The sequence below is a fragment of the Peromyscus californicus genome, unplaced genomic scaffold (genome assembly GCF_007827085.1).
Source record: "Peromyscus californicus insignis strain IS unplaced genomic scaffold, ASM782708v3 Scaffold_9__1_contigs__length_137607984, whole genome shotgun sequence".
Taxonomy (NCBI): Eukaryota; Metazoa; Chordata; class Mammalia; order Rodentia; family Cricetidae; genus Peromyscus; species Peromyscus californicus.
Genome location: NW_026294617.1, coordinates 112,544,543 through 112,564,260, shown reverse-complemented (window position 1 = coordinate 112,564,260; position 19,718 = coordinate 112,544,543). Strand labels below are relative to the sequence as shown.

Sequence of the window (19,718 nt, the reverse complement as noted above, 5' to 3'; positions counted from 1 at the left end):
ACTTAGAGATTCCTCCACACTGTGCAACGAAAATAAAAACATGATAAACTGAATGTTAAGTATCATAATACAGTTGCATTTCCCCATCACATACATAAGTAAAATGAACAGGGTTGGAGGTGAGATGAAGGGAGACAGACAGACAGAGTATGAAAATGACAGGTATCCTGTTCTACTAAGCCTGGGATAGACCTATCCAAAAGCAAAGGATTAGACCAGAAAACAATGAAATTATTTATTTAATCCTAATATATCTAAAATTATATTAAAATAGAAATATCAACTTTCACTAGTCAGTAGAGTGGTCCTTCATATGAACTGAGCAGTAAAGTCAAGGAGATGCCAGCCTGAATTACATGTCATAGTTCTGCAGAACTAGAGTGAAAAAAAATCCTAGTTTCATCACAAGAGGACATGGCCATCACTGTATTTAAACCAACTGCTTAATAGGGAGTAAGGAAGTGGTGTGTGGAGGTAGTTCAGCAAAGCGTGTAAGCGCTGGGACTGTGCATCTATGATGCTTGCATCCCGACTTCTTCGTTTATTAGCTATTCAAACCGTGAACAACTTAAGACACAGTCTGGGGCTGGCAGGATGGCGCAGAGTAAAGGCACTTGCTGTCAAGCCTGACAACCTGGGTTCAATCCGCAGGGTCCAGGTGGAAGGAGAGTACCACCCTCCATAAGTGATCCTCTGAGCCCTGGGTGTGCTCGGAGTATGCATGTGTACTCCCACGCATGTGCACACACCAATAGACCCAGATGAGGACAGCGTTAGTACACCTATATCACAGGACTGATTTGAGGACTAAGTGAGTTAATATTTATGCACAAAGCACTTAGGACAGCTTCTGCCATGTGGGAAGCTTCATTTATGTCAAGTGTCACAGTGTACATCTCCATACTGGGTTGAGTCACACCCAGAGATTCTGATATTCTTCCATACTTCAAGTTTCCCAGAAGTAAACTAGTTTAAGGGTGGAGAAGTGGGAGGTTCATGTGTTGACTAAGACAAAGCTTAATGGATTGGGTAAATCTAATACTCCGCTACTAGGGGTGAGTAGTAGATGCCCATTCCTGGAGTAAATAATGTGTAAAGAGTCAGCAACCTGTGAAAAGTTTAAATGGTGCAAATCTCCTGCTACGAATTCTTTTCCAAGCATTTATATTTACATGAGATAGAGTGATGTGCTAGCTGCATTTGCTAGCATGCTCGTCAACGTGATTACAGCCATTGCAGTCACATGCCTGAATGTAACCGTTTGCAGATGACATCCAGATTCGGTTCTATGAAGAGGAAGAAAATGGTGGAGTTTGGGAAGGATTTGGAGACTTTTCCCCCACGGATGTCCATAGACAGGTAGGTGGGTTGTTACTGCAGGTTTTATTTTAGTACATGTTCTGCCTTGGTGGAATTCAGTGCTCAGTTCCACATGCTGAAAAGAAACCAAGTTAGTCTCTTTAACATCCATACAGCAATGCTATTTTTATGGCTCTTCCAGAGAAGTACCCTAACATAGATCTTCAGGCAAGGTGCTGCTGGCTCTGAGAGCCTGGCATGGTGCCTCATTTGGTGACTGTTGTTCAGGTACTGAAGGCAGTGGCCCTCAGTTCTTCCCATGAAAATGGTTAAGTATTGACCTTTATGGCAAAGCCTGAGAAAAGGGAACTGTGCTGAGGAGTCTGAAGGCTGAGGCTGATCTCATCCTGATGATTAAGGGTCTCCAGCTGCTTATATGACCAGGGATGAAGATGCTGAGCCACCTCATTAATTGTCACCCTTTGAGGGTGACTGAGAAATATGTTTTCGAGGAATTATCAACAGTCCAAATATTAACCAGTAAATGGCTAGTTAGTTAGTGGGGTGTTTCTATGTGGTGAAATATCATGCAGTTACTAGAAAAGGAGAGTCTGTGAATGAACAGAGACATCAAAATAGAATGCTAAGATTTGTAAAGATTTATTGAGAACATAGTGTATATAAAAACAATTCACTGTTCATGTGCACAGAAAGCATGAGAAAATAACAGCAGATCCCTCTAGGAATCTGTACTGGAGAGGTGCGTGAATGGGAGCTAGGGAGGCGAGAAGAATTATCAGTGTATGCCGGTGTATTCCTCCTACATTTTATGAAATCTTGATCCTTTTGAATATAAAGATAGAAAAATGTGAACCTAAGTGTGTCCATGCCTAACTATCCCAGCACTACCCCAAATTAACACATGCCTCCAGCACAGCATTACTTCCCTGTTGGTGTCTCTGGCTGCAGGCTGACAGTGGCACCCCTGGTTCCATCTGCTTCCATACCCAGTCCTTCATGTGCTGCTCTGAATGATCTTGGGGGCTTCTAAGGCTAATTTGAAAGAGAAATAATTAAGATGTATTAGTTGAGATAATTAGACAGCATACTTTTGTGTTTTACTTTCACGGGGACAATATAATAAAAATGTATCCTGTACTGTGGTGGTGCATGCCTTTAATCCCAGCACTTGGGAGGCAGAGGCAGGCAGATCTCTATGAGTTCGAGGTCAGCCTGGTCTACAGAGTGAGTTCCGGGACAGCCAGGGATACAGAGAGAAACTCTGTCTCAAAAAACCAAATTTTTTTTAAAAAAAAGTAAGGTTGTGGCATACTGACTGGAACTCTGTCCAGGTGCTGGGTTTTGGCACACATTTGAGCTTGGAGTTTGAATATATGCATACAGAGTGTGTCTCCTGCTCACCACCGCTAGAAAACAAATGCCCTCACCAGTGTCTGGGTTTTGTACCCTGCAGTTTGCCATTGTCTTCAAAACTCCGAAGTATAAGGATGTCAACATTACAAAGCCAGCTTCCGTATTCGTTCAGCTTCGGAGGAAATCAGATCTGGAAACTAGTGAACCGAAACCCTTCCTCTACTACCCTGAAATCAAAGGTACCTGGGTTATTTAGACTCTTGAGCTTGATCTGAAAGATCAGTGGGTCACCTCCTTCACACAGCCTCCCAGACACCACTGTCTGGATGTGAAGGGCTTATTTTTAGAGACAAGAAGGTAATGAATTGAGATCATGGAATTAGCCCCAGTCGCTTATGATACTGTTATTACTGCCAAACTTGTATGTGATTTAGACATTTGGCGACTTAACCTTTGAATAGTAAAATCTAGGGTTGAGCTGGCAAGATGGCTCAGTGGGTTAAAGCACTTGATGACCTGAGTGTGAGCCCCAAAACCTGTGTGGCTAAAGGAGAGAACCAACTACCAAGAGATGATCTTTGACCTCCACATTCGTGCTGCAGCCTGTGCACAGAAAGAAGGGGAGGGAGGGAGGAACAATGAGAGAGGGAGGGAGGAGTGGGGGATGCAGAGAGGGCGGGAAAGGAAAAGAAAAGGAAAGGCTCAAATGTTTTTTCAGCTACTCAACACCACCTCAAGCGTAAAACAGAAAACTCAGCCACCATACAGTGCAGAACTATAAATGAAACGGTTTCTATACTTTTCCTCGCCAAGGACACATCAGGAAAGGTAGACTATAGTTAAAATACAAAGTATGATTTTTTTTTTTTTTGAGATGCTAAGCATCACATTCCGGGCCTTGTAGAAGCTAGGCAGATGTCCTACTATTGAGCTGTTCTCCAATTATAGTAAGTTCTCAAAGCAAAGCATCCACAAACCTATGAAATTGTTGAGGGGACAGCCCTGGAGCCCGTGGTCTAAAGAAGCCTCCAAAAAGTCTTCTTCAATGAGAAGCCACTTGGGATGTTATTGAAGGTGAATAGAAGTCAGGGCTTCCTCTGTTTATAAAACAGAGAAATGCTCAGGGGCAGAGGTGTGACAGCTGGTGTTAGGCCTGGGAGAAGTGATCTCTGTGGGTGCTGAGATGGACTAAGGAAGGCTGAGGCAGGGGAGGTAGGCCAGGTCCAGGCGGTGTGAAGGATTTTACATTGACTCTAGAGTGAAGGCCAGGCCTGCCCGAAAACTGTCTGGGATGACACAGTCAGAATGATGCAAGAATCCAGTGGGGCTTCAGGAGGGTTAGAAAGGTCCCAGAGCCTGGGAGCGGGCATCAGCAGACACTGCCATGGTGGCACTGTGGAGACCTGGGCCTTGGGTGAAGGGAAGTGGAAGAGAGACTCAGAGTCACAGACGGTTCTAGCATTTCCAGACTGGAAACTGATGGTGTGGTTAAGTGGATAGGGCCATCAAGAGAGGAAAATGTGAGGGTGAAGGAGAAGCTCAGTGTAAACATGTTTCAGTTCAGGTCAGGTGCAGGGTGGAGGCCAATCTAAGGCCAGACTCAGGTGAGTGGAGACTCAGCATCAGGAGAATCCCTGACCCTGCAGAGTTTAAGTGCAGGAACTCACAGCACTAGTCAGCCTCTTTATACCTCTATTTTCAGTTTTTTCTTGAAATCCATGGTTCTGAGAGGAGATCTGTAAACTTGGAGGCTACACAAAGCTCCAGCAAAATCAGCAATGTCTGGATCAGAGGGAGTGAGGCTGGAGAGGAGGAGGTCAGCAGCATGATTGCCACCAGATGCAGGGCCCTCGCTGAGGTTGGGAACACAGAGGGGAGGCAGCACCGAGGCCCACCCAGTGTTGGCTCCTTGAGGGCAGAGGGTGATGTGCTCAAGAATGTGCTGTAGCGGAACCATTTAGAAAGCATTTCTGGGAGTCCATGTTTCTGAGCTGTGATCTCTGCTGGGTCAGATTTACAGGACATTCTGTGGCTGGCCTACTTCCTTCCTTACTGGCCTGAAGTCTTCTAGATCCTTCCGTCCACACAAGGCAACGTGAAAATCCATGCTTTACCTGAATCCCCTGCCCTCTAAAAATAGGAGAAAAAAAATTATTATCTTTCCTGAGAAAAACAATAGAATTCATCTCCTAAAATATGCCTTCAAAATAATGTTATATTTGCTGGTGCAGAATCATGAGAAAAAGAAAAGAAAATACAGGTTAGCTACACAGGATGTGAGCCTACAAACGTTCTGAGCTTGACTCCCAGGCCGCCTTTTCTGGTGCTGTCTGCACCAGACACTTTGCTACACTAGCAAAGGCCCAGCTTCCTCAGTACTCCACCTCAGCAGGGTAGGGGCTGTCTAACAGCTGGATGAGAGGATGGGGGGGTTCTGATTTCCTCAACAAACTTCAAACACACCATCTATACCATCATAAGTACAAGTACAGCTCCATAGAGTACAACCAATGTAAAAATTATCTGGAGAAGGAGAAGTGGCAGCTGAGCTCCAAGGACGGAATGGCTGCCATGCATTAATATATTATAGTCTGGTTATTGTATTAGAACTCTTGATTGTGGATAATAGATTCCCTTGTTTCATTTTCCTTTTCACATTCTGGATTTTGTTAATAGTGTTTTGCCTGTGGGTATGTCTGTACACCATGTGCATGCCTGGGGCCTGAGGAAGGCAGGAGGGCCTTTCCGATCCCTGGAATTGGGGTTTCAGAGTTAGGAGTTACCATGTGAGCACCAACATAAGCACAAAGGCTAAGTATACGCTGGATCCATCAAGTCAGGCATTAGCATGTATGAAACATCGCCCTCTCGTTACCACCCTGAACTCTGTGTCCTCTGGAATCCTTCCTTGACACCGTATCTTACAAACACTTCTTGGGGACAGTGAGGTCAGGAGACAGTTAAAATAACCAAGTGAGAGGTGGTTATGTGGCAAGAAGATACTCAAGGACTTTCTGTACTCAAGCAAAGAAGGACCGTAGTGAGTTTTCAGTAGGAAAAGCTAGAAGTCAGGATGGAGAACAGTCATGTTTTAAGTTATAAAAGACATGACCAAGCTAAATACAGGCATTTGCCAAAGAACCCAGAAACTGAGACCGAAGTGCTTTCGAGGCACGTGTGCAGGAAAGGTCAACAAAGGCTGGGCTCCTCTCTGAGCTGCAGCTCTTATCTACGGTCACTATTAATGCAGCGTTAATGTGCAACACTGTTTCTGAAGAATTGCCCAAAAAGTAATAGTCTGCTGTGATAAAAGGGCACTGGGCTCTGGGTCTGACCTTCTCGACCGTAAGATGAGAAAGTCACTTAAACACCCCCAGCTTCAGCTTCCTCTTCTGTGAAATGAGATTCTGTAGAAGTGACCGTGTGCTTCCTTCTAGAATGAGCATCCACAGTGTACCCTGTGGGACCACTGTGAAAAGCAGACTGAGAGGCTGGATGGACCCAGTAAGAAAATCTCCGCCTTCCGGTCTGTGGGACTGAGACTAGCAAGTTCCTTCATGAAGGCTGTCTTGTAGAATCTTCTGAAATAGCATCTTGCCACTGAAATAATCCTGGCAATGCTATACCCAATATTTTGAAAATTATCTCTTAAAATTTTGAATTTGGAGAATAGAGAAATGGTTGATCAGTTAAGAATGCTATTGCTTTTTCAGAGGGCATGAATTCTGTTCCCAACACCCACATAAGCCAATTCACAACTGCTTGTAACCCTAGCTCTGGGGGACAACACCCTCTTCTGGCTTACACAGGTACCTGCTTACATGTGGCATACACTTACACAGACACATAAACAAAAACAAACATTAAAAAACTTTAAATTTTACAGTGAACAGTAAGCATCTCTACTTTAAAAGGGAACACACAGTAAATATGAAGCCTTTTTGCTAGAAACCCTGTCAGCAAACAACATTTTGGCTGGGGGACAGCTCAGTGTGTAACATGCTTAGCACACAAGCATGAGGCTCTGAGGTCAGATCCCCAGAACCCACACAGCAGCCAGACACGTAGCGTGAGTGATTATAACCCCAGTGTTCCCACAGGACGATGGGAAATGGGTCTTCGAAGCTCATGAGCCAGCTAGCCTTGGATACACAACAGCAAAGAGAACTGCTTTCAAACAAGAGGGAAGGCAGGGACAACACCCCAGGTTGACCTCTGACCTCTATATGCATGCTGTGGGCACACCACGCCCACTCACACACATGCATGGGATGGGGTATCTTTTATAAAAAATAACATTTCTAAAGATGAATAAGTTACCTGTTGTGTTTCATGCTTCTACAGTGGAATAAAATTCCATGTGAGATAACAGTTCATGGGCTGACTGAATATAGCTATTAGTTTTGGTGTAACTGGTAAGGAAACTTTACAAATCTTTCTGTAAATCTTTAGTTAGGAAGTAGCCAGAGTCTCTTCCCCCAAGTTCACTCCTTTCTGGCAGAAGCTCATTTTCTTCATAATCATCCTGGTGTGCCCGACTTTGGCTTTAAAGGGACTAGTGCGGTCCACCATACTACTGTTCTACTTTCTCCTTCAGCTGCAGTAGATGATCCAAGGGAGTCCATAAACACCAGCCTTGTGCCTCACCATGGGGTGACAGAAACACCCACAGAACTAGAAAAGTGGAGATCTTTCTGAGCATAAACTGGCATTGAAGAGTCAGACACAGGACAGTTGTTAAATTGGCCTGTCCCCTGGATAGAGAATGCCATGCTGACTGTTTTATGTAAACAAAAACTACCTTCACTTCTCGGCCCCAAAGACAAAATAAACAAGTATCTGCCAGGAAACTCACAGACCATAAAGGAACAGGGACACCGTGGTAGATGCCTCACACAGTGACGGACTGAGAGCACAGGGGCTGATGGCCACACAGGCCATGATGCAACTGAGGGCAGTCACAGAACCATAGAGGACATCTTGGCTAATGAGAACACAGACAGTGAGAAACAAGAACTAGAGAACCCCATGAGGAGCAGCAATCCAAAGTCTCAAGGCACGTACACCTGGACAGGCCACTGTCCCAGAGGCAGTCTCCGTATTTGATCTGAGACCCTAGGGGCCAAACCGTCAGTCGCGAACCTGTAGGCCTTCTCTTGTTCCCAGGATCTATCTATTTCTCTTGTCACAATAGTCAGGAAGGAACAGGTCTCCATTGCTTCACGTCTGCAGTCTTCCTCGGAGTTTCTAGAAAGTCCTATATACAGTGACAGATGTAGCTCCCTTAAATACTGTCCTATACACATCATTCTCTGAGACATTCAGTAACTCTCCTCTAAACAAGACCCTTAGGTTCATATTCCTGAGACTCCCCAATGTGCGTGACCCGAGTCCACCTTACTTCTCAAGAATTTCTTATACTAACTTTTCACTCCAGCCAAAAGGTTTGCCTTTATTGTCAAAAGCACCCCATCCATGTTATTACTTTGAGAAATCCCTCCATGTCCGCTTGCCAGAATATCCCCTGTTCTTCTCACATAAGGTCTTTGGTCTTTACAGAAGTTTAACAGACCATGAATCTGCTCCATTAAGTTTTCACATGCATACCATCATAGTGCTTCCCACTAAATCTCTGCCTTCAAATTGAGATGGAGGGTCCTTGACAGCAGAGATGTTGTGTCGTACATCTCTTTATTCCAGCACCTAGCTCAGTGTATGTACATAATAAATGTTAGCTGGTTCATCATAATTGTCTTAGGTGTGCAAGAACAAGTGTTCACAGTGTTGGCTGGGTATGGCAGTGCATGCCTCTAATCCTAGTACTCAAGAAACAGAGGCAGTTAAATCTGTGTGTGTTTGAAGCCAGACTGGTCTACATAGTAAGTTCCAGGCAGCTAGGGCTATATATGGTGAGACCCTATCTCAAAATAAATAAATAAATGAAAGTGCTTTTTAAAAAGATTGTGCATCTTTGGGTTATCTAGATCTTGAAGAGCAATCAGCTCTTTCACCAACTTGTTAACACTGGGAACTTAGGAGATGTTGCCTAGTGGAGTTGGGTGTGTGTTGAGCTGTGGTCATCGAGGCTGGTTCTTGGTCTTCATGCCCACTGGAATAAGTATCATGCTTCCTCCTTGGGTGCCCTCTATTTCCCTTTAAGGATTTAAAAATATCCTGAGAATCAATAGTCTCTCTGTGGCTGCTGGTGGGACCCAATCAGTCTTTCCCCTCTGGTTTCCCTTCCTGTAAATACAGACAAAGAGGAAGTGCAGAGGAAGCGCCAGAAGCTCATGCCCAACTTCTCGGACAGTTTTGGCGGTGGCAGTGGAGCCGGAGCTGGTGGTGGAGGCATGTTTGGTAGTGGCGGCAGTGGAGGGAGTACCGGAAGTCCCGGCCCAGGTATGAGAAAAGTCTCTTCTGTTGAAAGCCTTTTCACGTTGGTGAGGGGATAGTTTCCTTTCCCAGGTTTCCAAGCATGTCTCCTGCTTGAGTGGCGGTGACATTACTAATTATGAGATCTTAAATTAATGGACATTTTCCTACAAATGTAAAGTTTTGTCAAAGGAGTGTGTGTTCACCTTACAGTACAGTGGCTCCTCCCCCACCCAGTTTCACTTTCTGCGGTTCAGTTGCCCGCGGTCAGCCTGAGTCTAAAAATACTACCATTGTCTTGCCGAGAGAGACCACATGCCCCAAACTGTTAGTGCAGCCTGTTGTTATAACTGCCCTGTTCCTATGATTATTGTTGTTCATCTCCTGTCTTTTTACATTGTGAACTTTACCATAGGTCTGTGTGCATCAGTTTTAGGGGGTCTTGGACCATGTATATCAGGATAATGGGCAATCCCCAAAACTGTAAAAAGGAAAAGTCAACTGAAGCATTTATGTAGAAGATACCTTTCTCAAATAATTTTTGAGTATTACCCCCTCTTTTGGAGGAACAATTGTTGTATTATGCTGGGAAACATTAAAACAACAATCATACCTGTTAAATGGTAGATGTGTATTATATACCTCTACACAATACTGCAGACTCTAGACACTACACTGTAGAGCACTGAGTCACAGAAAGTCCTACCACTGAAGAGTTAGCAGGAAAGCACTATGATGCTATGTGGATGAACTACTTCTAATTTTGCCATGCGTATATTACAATAAATATTTATGAGCTTCTGGCTACAGCTGTGATCCTCATGCATGGGTTTTCAACCATTTATTTGTATTAGATTTTTATTATCATTACACCACAGTTGTAGACGTAGAGTGATGGGTGCTGTGTTTGTTTCTGCTGTTAGCTTGAGCAGTTCCTCATGGTAATACAGTTCTTATAGAAGCATGATTAAGTATCATGCTTAATGACTCATACCAGATTGAGTGAAAACCCTTACAGCCCAACTGACTTGAATGCTGTTTCCTGTTTTCTGTGTAATATGCTGTGCTGAGCATGGCTTTCCATTTATTCCAGATCACTTAAACTGTCACGTCAGAGTGTGTGGTGTTACATGCTGACTGCTTCTCTGGGGAACTTTATCAGTTCATTCTTCCACCAAAAAGAATGAAAATGAAAGTGGTGGCCATTTTGTCCATGAAGGCATCAGTCTATTATTGGATTTGGGGTTTTCTCACCAGGGGTCATCTTATTTAACTATTTTCATGTAGCTCTTGGTATGACTACTTGCTGTTAGCTGTTCCCCTTCACTTGGGAGGAAAGGACCTTCTCAGCATCAACTTCTCTGAGCTGCCAGTCTGGGCACTGTGTTGCCACAGTGGAATTCACCTGTCTTTTCCCCCAGTGTACTCTACTAACTCTTGGGCGAAGCCTGTGTAGGCTGGCACTGTACCACACCACGGCTTGTTCCCCCCAGTGTGTGCCCAGTCTGTTAACAGTCTCCCTGATGTTCCTTTGTCTCATTGCTGGCTCAGGGTATGGCTTCTCGCACTACGGATTTCCTGCTTACAGTGGGATTACATTCCATCCTGGAGCCACTAAATCCAACGCTGGGATCACCCATGGTAAGTCAGACTTGAATACCAAGGAAGAAAATGCACGGACAACAGTGTCATCTTTAAAAGTTTTAGAAAATAACTTTCCAGTAAATTCTTATTTTTGTATAATTCTAGGACAGCATAAGGAATACTCCTAACACTTATATATTTACTCATGACATTGCATGAATGGAAATAAGGCAGAGGCACAATGTAAAAAAGAATAGACTTGACTATCCAAGCATAAAAATATCACCTTTCCTGTCTGTCTTTTCACCTCAAGTGCTATCCTTTTGAAATCAGTTTTCATTTGAGAGGATTGGTCTTTTCCACTCACACACATCCTCTAGGTATCTGTGGTTACGGTCTGCTCGTAGTTTATATGAAGGTATATTCTTGTAGCCGTGGAAATTATTCTATAAAACCTTTCATATATACTACATGTTTGTGCCAGATGCATACATCACTGTAACCTTTTTTAAAGATCTTAACTGACATTGTAGTTTATCCTATAATCAGATAATGATTATTTCCATTAACTATGACTTCATGACCCCTGTGCAAGGAGAATACTGGTCTTGGTACAGTCTGGACAGAAGCTGAGGTTCAGAAGACACAGCACTGGTGGTGGTAGAACTGGGTTTTGTACCAGGCCTGCCCAGGAGCCTTGGGTGGCCTTGTCCTACCTGTCACAGAACATGGTTCCATCAACAGCGTGATCAGAGGTGGAGACGGCCAGACTGAGTGGAGATGAGCTCTGTGGTTTCCCTTGTCACTCAGCACTGGGAAAGAGAAAGAATGGCCTTCAAGAACTTTCCATTTTCTTCAGCTAACTTTCAGCGTGCAGAACTTCATCTTGTTTTTCTCCCTCACAGATAAAATGAGGTTCATTCCCTCTTTTTGTTTGCGAGAGAATGTCACTGTGTAACCTTGGCCTTGTGGTGTTTCTCCTGCTTCTGCCTCCCCGGTGCAAGGGAGGAGGTTATGGGGATGAGTAGCCACATCTGGCTGCAAATCAGATAGGAGTGTTTGGAAGATGATCTTTTAAATGTTTCTGAATATTTAAAATATTTCCAAAACATGCCAGGTGTTGTGGCACACACCTTTAATCCCAGCACTCGGGAGGCAGAGCCAGGCGGATCTCTGTGAGTTTGAAGTCAGCCTGGTCTACAGAGTGAGTTCAAGGCCCACCAGAGCTATACAGCAAGACCCTGTCTCCAAAAGTAAATAAATGAATAAATATAAAATATGTCCAGAACATATTGTTTATGTTATGAACATTCATATTTTTCCATTTTCAACAAACCTACCTTTTTTCTTTTTTCTGCCCTATGTTAAAACTGTGAGTTATAGTTTAATTAATAGATTTTACTAAGAAAAAGCTGATGTTTTTGCATTTATCCTAGGAACCATAAACACGGAATTGAAAAATAACCCTAAAGACAAGAGTGGTGACGGAGAGATTCTAAATGTCTCTAAGAAGGAAACAGCAGAAGAAGATAAGGAAGCTGGCATGTCCGATACCAAGACCGATACAGTTGCACTGGCATCCACCGTGGAAGACAAGGAATGGGATGCTGAGTTTCAGGGTAGGTGGGCATGCCCACCAGGGTTTCCACGGGCAGCTGGGGACGGGGCAGTTCCAGGTACAGGCAGCTGTCTCCAGAACATGGGTTTCCTTCCTGCTAATCTAAAGATGATGGGTCAGCAACTCGTTTGGGCGCTCTGCGAGGTGTCGTGTGCCTTCCAAGAAGCGTCTTCATGCGGAAGCTTGTAGTCCATTGCCTGGTCATATGCAGCTCTGGGTATTAGAAGAGGCAATTCACTTTGTCCCTAGCCCAGGTGACACAGAAGAGTGTCCACATCCTTCACTAGCCCCTCCCAGCAGCCAGCTCAGCTGCCATATAGAAGAAGTTTGCCTGAAAACGAGGCTTTTATTTTTGTACTCCTGCCCTCCTTGAAAAAGCAGAATTTAAAGGAAATGTTTCCTTTGAACAGGCCTCATTAGCGTATGTCATATTTCTAGGTCAGACGTCATCCGGAAAGAGAGAGTAACTCTTTAGACATGGTGGCCACATACGATTACTATCAAGTGTTTTCTTTTTTCTGTTTTTTTTTAATACCTCTTTTGAGATGCACAGTGTGTGTCCATGGAGCCATATCAAAACAGGTTAGATGAGCCCCTTGACCTTAAGAGAATGAATTCTCCAAGGACACCAGTGGCTCTCTGGGGTTCTGTCTGAGGCCAGAGGGCATGTTTCTTCACTTTGACTCAGACTGGACTCCAGAAGCAGATTAGCTTATAAAACGATTGATTATTGAAAATCATGGCAAAATCCAATTACCCTGAGATTGATTACTCCCTGTAAGTCATAGACACTGGTTGTTTTCCTTGAAATAGCAGATATTTCTAAATTGTCCTCATGGCCCACAGACACGTTGAAATCAATCTCTTGACTATACTATCTGTCAGTGAGACAATGCCCAATTGTGCTTTTTCTAGTCACCCCAGTCCAGAAGCACCAAAAGGAGCATTTTCAACTAAAATGGTGTGCCATGCCATGCGTGTAGGGCGAGCAAGCGAATGAGACTCAGCTGTGGTTGTGGACATTGCCTTGCAGATAACCTCTTTCTTGAGAAGGCTCTGCAGCTCGCCAAGCGGCATGCCAATGCCCTTTTCGACTACGCGGTGACAGGGGACGTGAAGATGCTGCTGGCTGTGCAGCGCCATCTCACCGCGGTGCAGGATGAGAATGGGGACAGGTGAGTGACGTCAGGACGGCTGCACAGCCAGCACTGTCTGGGGACAGGGACGAGGACGGACGAGGCATTGGCCGACATGCCCGCTAGTGCTCCTGGGAGCTGGAGGAGAAACAACGTGCTTCTCCAGGTGTGCCCTCATCTGATGAGCCCTAACATATGGTGTCTCTAGGCAAGAAGACTCAGCTGTGTGGATGGCATGTTGGGTGTTAAACCCTTGCTTTATTTATCAAAATAATTGAGAGAATTATTGACAGTCTTGCCGAGTCCCTAAAGCATTATTGTCTTGTACCCGGAAGCGCCCGGTGACAACAACAGCATCAGTACAGTAAATAAGAGGAAATGCCACTCCTTCCTGGCTACTGCTCCTCCTCTGCGGCCTCTGTTAATGTTCACCAGTAGGTGAGGGGATCGCGCTCTGCCTCAGCTCCAGGCCATGCTGCGTGGGAGTCAGACATTCCAGACACCACGCCTGCTGTCTGTTCCTGAGGTTTTGTTTGCAAAGCCACCTGGCTCCCTTCTAAAACAGTTCTCTTAGTCCTTTCATTGAGACTTCTGAAATGATCTAAAAGCCTATAAAAATAGCCAGAGCCAGCAGTCTTGAGATTCAAGTGCTGTTTCTAAATGATCCTAAAATAGCATCAACACTGAAAGTCCTTTTCGGTGGAAACATTCCGGAGTGCTGTGTGTTAAGTCTCAGCTTAAAAACAGAATTTGTTAGAATTTTGGAGAATGCCAACCTCAGGGGTTTCATACAGAGACCTTTGTCCTCGTCGCTTGTGGCGTAACCAAGGATGTGGTATAACCACTGGCCTTGTTCTACAGTACAAGAGGAACCCAGACAACCTTCTCTGTGTAAAGCCCTGACTAGCAGAAGGCATCTTTAGGGGAAAAGCATCCAATTAACATTCAATAGCAAATAACCACAAAACAGAGCAGCTAACCCAAGCAGGACATGGGTGCTTCAAGTGACATCTTTAAGGACCCGCTGAATTGATGAGTTTGATGAGGACATAAATGTGAAGAAAAGGGATGCTGGTGTCTTAAGGAAGGATTGTGGAAAGGATGCCAGGCAAATGCAATCCAGCAAGTATGTGGAGAGAAAAGCAAGGACATGTGTAATGACCCTGGACATGCATGGAGCATCTGAGACAGTGGCCTTTCTTGACCATGCAAGATACAGATACAGAGCCCCCCTCAAGACTTAAACAAGCAGGCTCTCTGAGAAGCCAGGGCATGAGACCTGGGAGACAGAGGAATCCACTTGGGAGTATAGACCTCTGACCTCTGACCTTCACTCAACTTGTCACATTTGGCTGACATCTGAGCCTCGTGACTATTAGTCATCATAGAAAATACAATAAAGAAAAACTATAGAGCCCTCTGGTATTGGGGGAGTTCCCAGGAGGGTGTGAGGAGCCGAAGGGGAGGGGATGCACCTCTGTGAAATGCTGAGCTGCACATGGAAATGTTTAGGCATCTTTTGAAGCATGTCCTTTTACTCAATGTGTGAACATCATGTCTACATCACTTCTTAAGAACCTTCTGCCAGCATTCCACCAAGAGCAACAGTGAAGCCCTGGGCTGTAGGCTGGGTTGTTTCTCATCAAAGTGTGTATGAACTCCTTGGGGTTAATATTGGCGTAGGGGGTTCTAAAGAGCAAATCGTGACCTTCCCTGAGAAGTCTTTCTAGTGAATGATTTCAGGGCTTGTTTAAAAATAAAAATCACTTCCCATTGTTTCGGAGGAAGAGAGCTGGGCAACTAAGATTTCCTGAGCTGTTCCTAAGCCTGGGCATTGACGTTTGTTCACTGTCTTTACATGAGGGAGAGATGGGGAGAACTGCCTGGGTCAGGGGCACAGGCAGAACTGGCCTGAACCTAGGACCATTTGGTCTCCAGCCAGGGTGGGTGCCTTTGCACTTCATGTGTTTGTTCCAGAGTCAGATGGGTGTGCCATCAGTGAGTGTCACAGCCTGAGAAAGGCAGTAGGAGAGGAAATGTGTCACCTCAGATCAGTATATTTTGCAGATTTAAAACATGATAGGGCCAAAGAAAGCCATGCACAACAGCTGGATTCAGTCTTCAATTCTAATCATTCCTTGAAATGTTTTGTTATTGTCATTTGTTAACCCCTAGTTAACTGTTGCCGCTGTATTTCATTCCAGTGTCTTACACTTAGCCATCATCCACCTTCATGCTCAGCTTGTGAGGGATCTGCTGGAAGTCACATCTGGTTTGATCTGTGATGACATCATCAACATGAGAAATGATCTGTATCAGGTAGGCAGAAATCTCAAGGCAATCACTGAATTAAAAAGCATTATTTTGTAATACATCTGTGTGCTGTTTTTAATAATGATAACAAGAAAAGGAAACAAAACCTTTTGTAGGTGATATCTTAAAAGTGTCTTCAGTTTGGAATGTTATTTTATAAATGAGAAACTCTGGATCGTGGGTTTGATAGCAATAACCCCACACTGAAATTCAGTACCCCTCTGGAAAAGGTGAACTCTAAGCTCTAGAATTCAGAGTTGATACTGTTTGGAAGGAGAACCTAGAAAAAAAAGTCACAGCTATGAAGAAAGTCAAGTTGAAAAAATCAGTACTTTATAAGAATTTTGAGTCTGGTGAGAGGTACTTGGACAGCTGTACCAGGTAAAGATTCTGGAGTCAGAGCATCAGGCAGTGGAAGGCTCCAGGAACAGGAAGGAGGCCCTCAGTAAGCAACTCTCTGAGCAGCAGTGTTCTGTCCAGCTCAGGCTTGAGTTCGACGTGCTGCCAGAGACAGCAGCTGAGGCCAGCCGGAGATTTTAGGGTAAAGCAAAAAATAGAAACTCCACAGGTAGAACCAAAGCATAGGTATGGGATGCTGAGAGCCAGGCCGGAGCCAAGATGGCGGCCTGCTCTGAGGGCTCCCTCCTCGCTCTGCCCCTCTCATTATCCCCAGCCCACGCCCTTTCCTACCCCTCAGGTCCCCGCTCTCTGGATCTTGCCCTCTTGTTAGCTTTTATGTTACTCTTTGCACTCACTTGACCAGAGTGTCTGTCCTTCTGATTACCATGGCCAGGATGGGCTTGGGACTACCCCAGAGCTGAGAACGCACCACATCACTCTGTTTTTAAAACAAGTCGTTTCCACTTCTTCATATCCCCCCAATTTCTCTCTCTCTGTCTCCTTCCCTCCCTCTGTCCCTCCCCTCTTTCTCTGTCTCTTCCTATCTCCCTCCCTCTCTCCTCCCTGCCCCCCACCTCAGCTGTGTAGCCCAGGATGGCACTGAACTATCAGTGTCCTACCTCAGCCTCCTGAACGCTAGATAGATAGGCATATGCCACAGTTCCTGGCATGCGATCTCATTTTAAAGAAAAAAATTCATTATTTTAAAAGAAAAGAAAAAGAGCTGGGGAGATGGGTCCACGTGTGTGGGTGTTCAGGGGTTCAGCTCCCCTGAACCTCACAGAGCCGGGTTCAGTAGCACTCCCCTGTCACAGCAGGAGTGGGGGGGGGGGGATCTGGCAGTATGCAGAGCCAGAATCAAGAGACCCTGCCTCAAAGCAAGGTGGGAGGCAAGGACCAATACCCATGGTTATTCTCTGACCTCTACATGCATGCTGTGGCACACATGTGCCTGCACCCACACACACAAAAAAAAGAAATTAACTGTACACACACAAACAAAACAAATCTAAAAATTCATTTTCTTTTAAAGGAAATCATTAAATTACTTCTTATTTTTAATTCAGCATTTTTAAATTACTTTGCAAATTCTAAATTGGAGACTGAGAGTGGATCTGTGAGAGTTTTTAACTAGCACATGCAAAGCTTTGGGTTCGGTCCTCAGCACCAAAGAAAATGCTAAAACATTGGCCTGTAGCTCTCAAGAGGTCTTCATCCGAGAGCTCTCCTCATAGAGGAACATAACTGCTTTCCACAGCACTCCACACTTTCTGTCTACAGTGAGTGAGATGAGGGGAAAGCTGAGGGCTTTCACTGAACCTGAAATAACTAGGAAAAGAGTTATTTTAGCTGTGTACGTCAAGAACTGTTTCTCAACCTTCCACGCCATCTTGGGGTATTAGAAGTATTTGGAACGTCATTTGGCCCCAAAAGTTTCATTTCCCAAGCTTTTAGGCTGACTGCATATTTGCCCATCACAAGGATAAGAATAAACTAGGAAGAGGATGTTGTGGCTCCCCAGCCCTCCTTTCAAAGACCGCTCCCTCCACCGCCTGGAGGCTGGCTTCCAGGAAGCCCTTGTTCTGTTGACAGACAGGATCTGCAAAAGCAGGCTCAGTGGGGTGGGAACCAGCTTTCCGTGTAGGGAGCCTCTCCAGTGTGCTGAAGGCAAAGGCCTCTCTGATTTGGAGCCCCTCAGGTCCCCCTCTGCCCCCCCCCCCCCCCCCCGATCCCCTCTCACACACACCACCCCATTTTTCCCACCACTTAGTAAACAAAGCCTCTTCATTCCCTGCAGTGCCCTTGGCTTCTTAGCCTCAAGCACATACTGACTGACTGACAGGTAACTTTTTTCCCTCTGGTAACTGTTGGGTTTTGTTGTTGGCTTTGTGGAGTTGTTTTGTTTTTGAGGGAGGGTATTCCTGTGTTCGGAGCTAGCCTGGAACTTGATAGATAGCCTAGGTAGTGCTGGGATTACAAATGTATGTCCCTAACACCAGCCTGTTAACTCTTTTCTTTTGATATTTGGGGTGTTTGTTTATTTGTACAAGATACATAAGCCAGGCTAGATTGGAACTCATTGTATAGGCCAGAGTGACCCCAAATTCATGGCAATCCTCCTGCCTCCACCTCCCCAGAGCTGTAATTATAGATGTGCACCACCACACCTAACTTAATAACCATTCTTGACAGAAAACTATACAGTTCTCCAAGTAATTTGGATTATTTGTAAATTATCTTAGACATTTCCCCCAAATATCTTTCACTAATCACAGTGCATTTCTGTGACCATCTGTCATGATCAAATCCCTGTCCCCAGCACTCTCTAGAGAGAGACACATTCATGCCACAGTGTGGCACAGAAAGGACTTTTCTGAAATCATTCTTTAAGCTATAGTCCCTTCTTGCATTTGCCCAGTGTTTGGCATGGGTTGTTTTATTTACGTAAATTCCCATAAGATGTTATAGGGGGTTTTCCATGCACTTATTTTTGTTCTATGTTTTTAATTACTGTAAATTCAATATATGCATAATTTTTAAATAGCATAAAAGGATGTATTTTAAGAACTCAAAATTACCTTGCCTAGAATCTGACAGGTTCCCAAATGTAGCTGTTATGTTTGTGGGAAGAGTCCTTTCCTGAGTGTTGACTACATACATGTACATTTGAATGACATGTATTTTTTAGTATATTCACACAGTCCACATTATTATTTTATTTTTATATATGTATATATATACATATATATATATCCTTGCATTAGCCTTTCCCTTAATTTTCAGTATAAAATAACTTACAGATGCATAGTTACTGCAAAAGTAAACTAAGAGCCTATATATTTCCTAAGAGTAAACTGGAAGTTCATTACCTAGTTTCACCCACCAGTTATAGCTTGCTTAACACAATATTACAGTTAGAAAATTGCAACAGGTACAATCCACATATCTGAATCAGAGTTTACTAATTTTACGTGCGTGTACATATGGATAGCTAGCTCTGTAGGTTTTTTTCCCAAGGCAAACACGGTGGTATATGTTTGTGGTTCCTATTATTTGGGAAGCTGAGGCAGGAAGAGTCCTTGAGTGTAGAGGTTCAAATGCAGCCTGGGTGACAAAGAAGACTCTGTCTCTAAAATGAGTGAATGAATACACAAACAGTCACGAGCACACTCGTAAGTGTGTGAGCAGACTGGATCCCAGTCTTGGCTCTTTACAGCATTTACCTGTGCAGTTCCATGGACAGCTGGTTTATTGCCATTGATCCCAAAGAGAATGCTGTAGTGCCCCCTAACCAGCTGCTCACTGTTCACCTGGGTTGCAGCAGGGGTCTGCATCATGTCCTCCTGTAGGTTTGTGTCAGAAGTTGGGGTACTAGGGCAGTTTGAGCACTGACCTCCACAGACAGATCCTAAGGATTACTTGAGCCTCACCCTTTACAACTGTTGAAGATATAATCCTGGGGGTTAGATCTAGAAGCCTAAAATATCACCATGGCATCTTGGGTCTTGGTGGCTCACCTGTCACTGCTTCTAAGCCAGGAACTGTTCCCTGCATGGGAGGTTGGGCAAGTCCTCACTGCGCAGCTGGACTTCATTGTGAAGCTCTTGTGAAGTATGCAGGCT

The 19,718-nt window shown here is 44.5% G+C and overlaps 1 protein-coding gene across 1 annotated transcript in view; it reads left to right on the top strand.

Moving 5' to 3' along the window:
• Nfkb1 (nuclear factor kappa B subunit 1) overlaps positions 1-19,718 on the top strand; it is a 117,487-nt gene that overhangs the window by 82,977 nt on the left and 14,792 nt on the right. Inside the window, exons 11-17 of the mRNA XM_052730730.1 lie at positions 1,268-1,359; positions 2,774-2,912; positions 8,929-9,072; positions 10,597-10,686; positions 12,066-12,248; positions 13,281-13,422; positions 15,588-15,702. Of these exons, the coding sequence (XP_052586690.1) occupies positions 1,268-1,359; positions 2,774-2,912; positions 8,929-9,072; positions 10,597-10,686; positions 12,066-12,248; positions 13,281-13,422; positions 15,588-15,702 (905 nt within the window). The remainder of the gene's footprint in view (positions 1-1,267; positions 1,360-2,773; positions 2,913-8,928; positions 9,073-10,596; positions 10,687-12,065; positions 12,249-13,280; positions 13,423-15,587; positions 15,703-19,718) is intronic.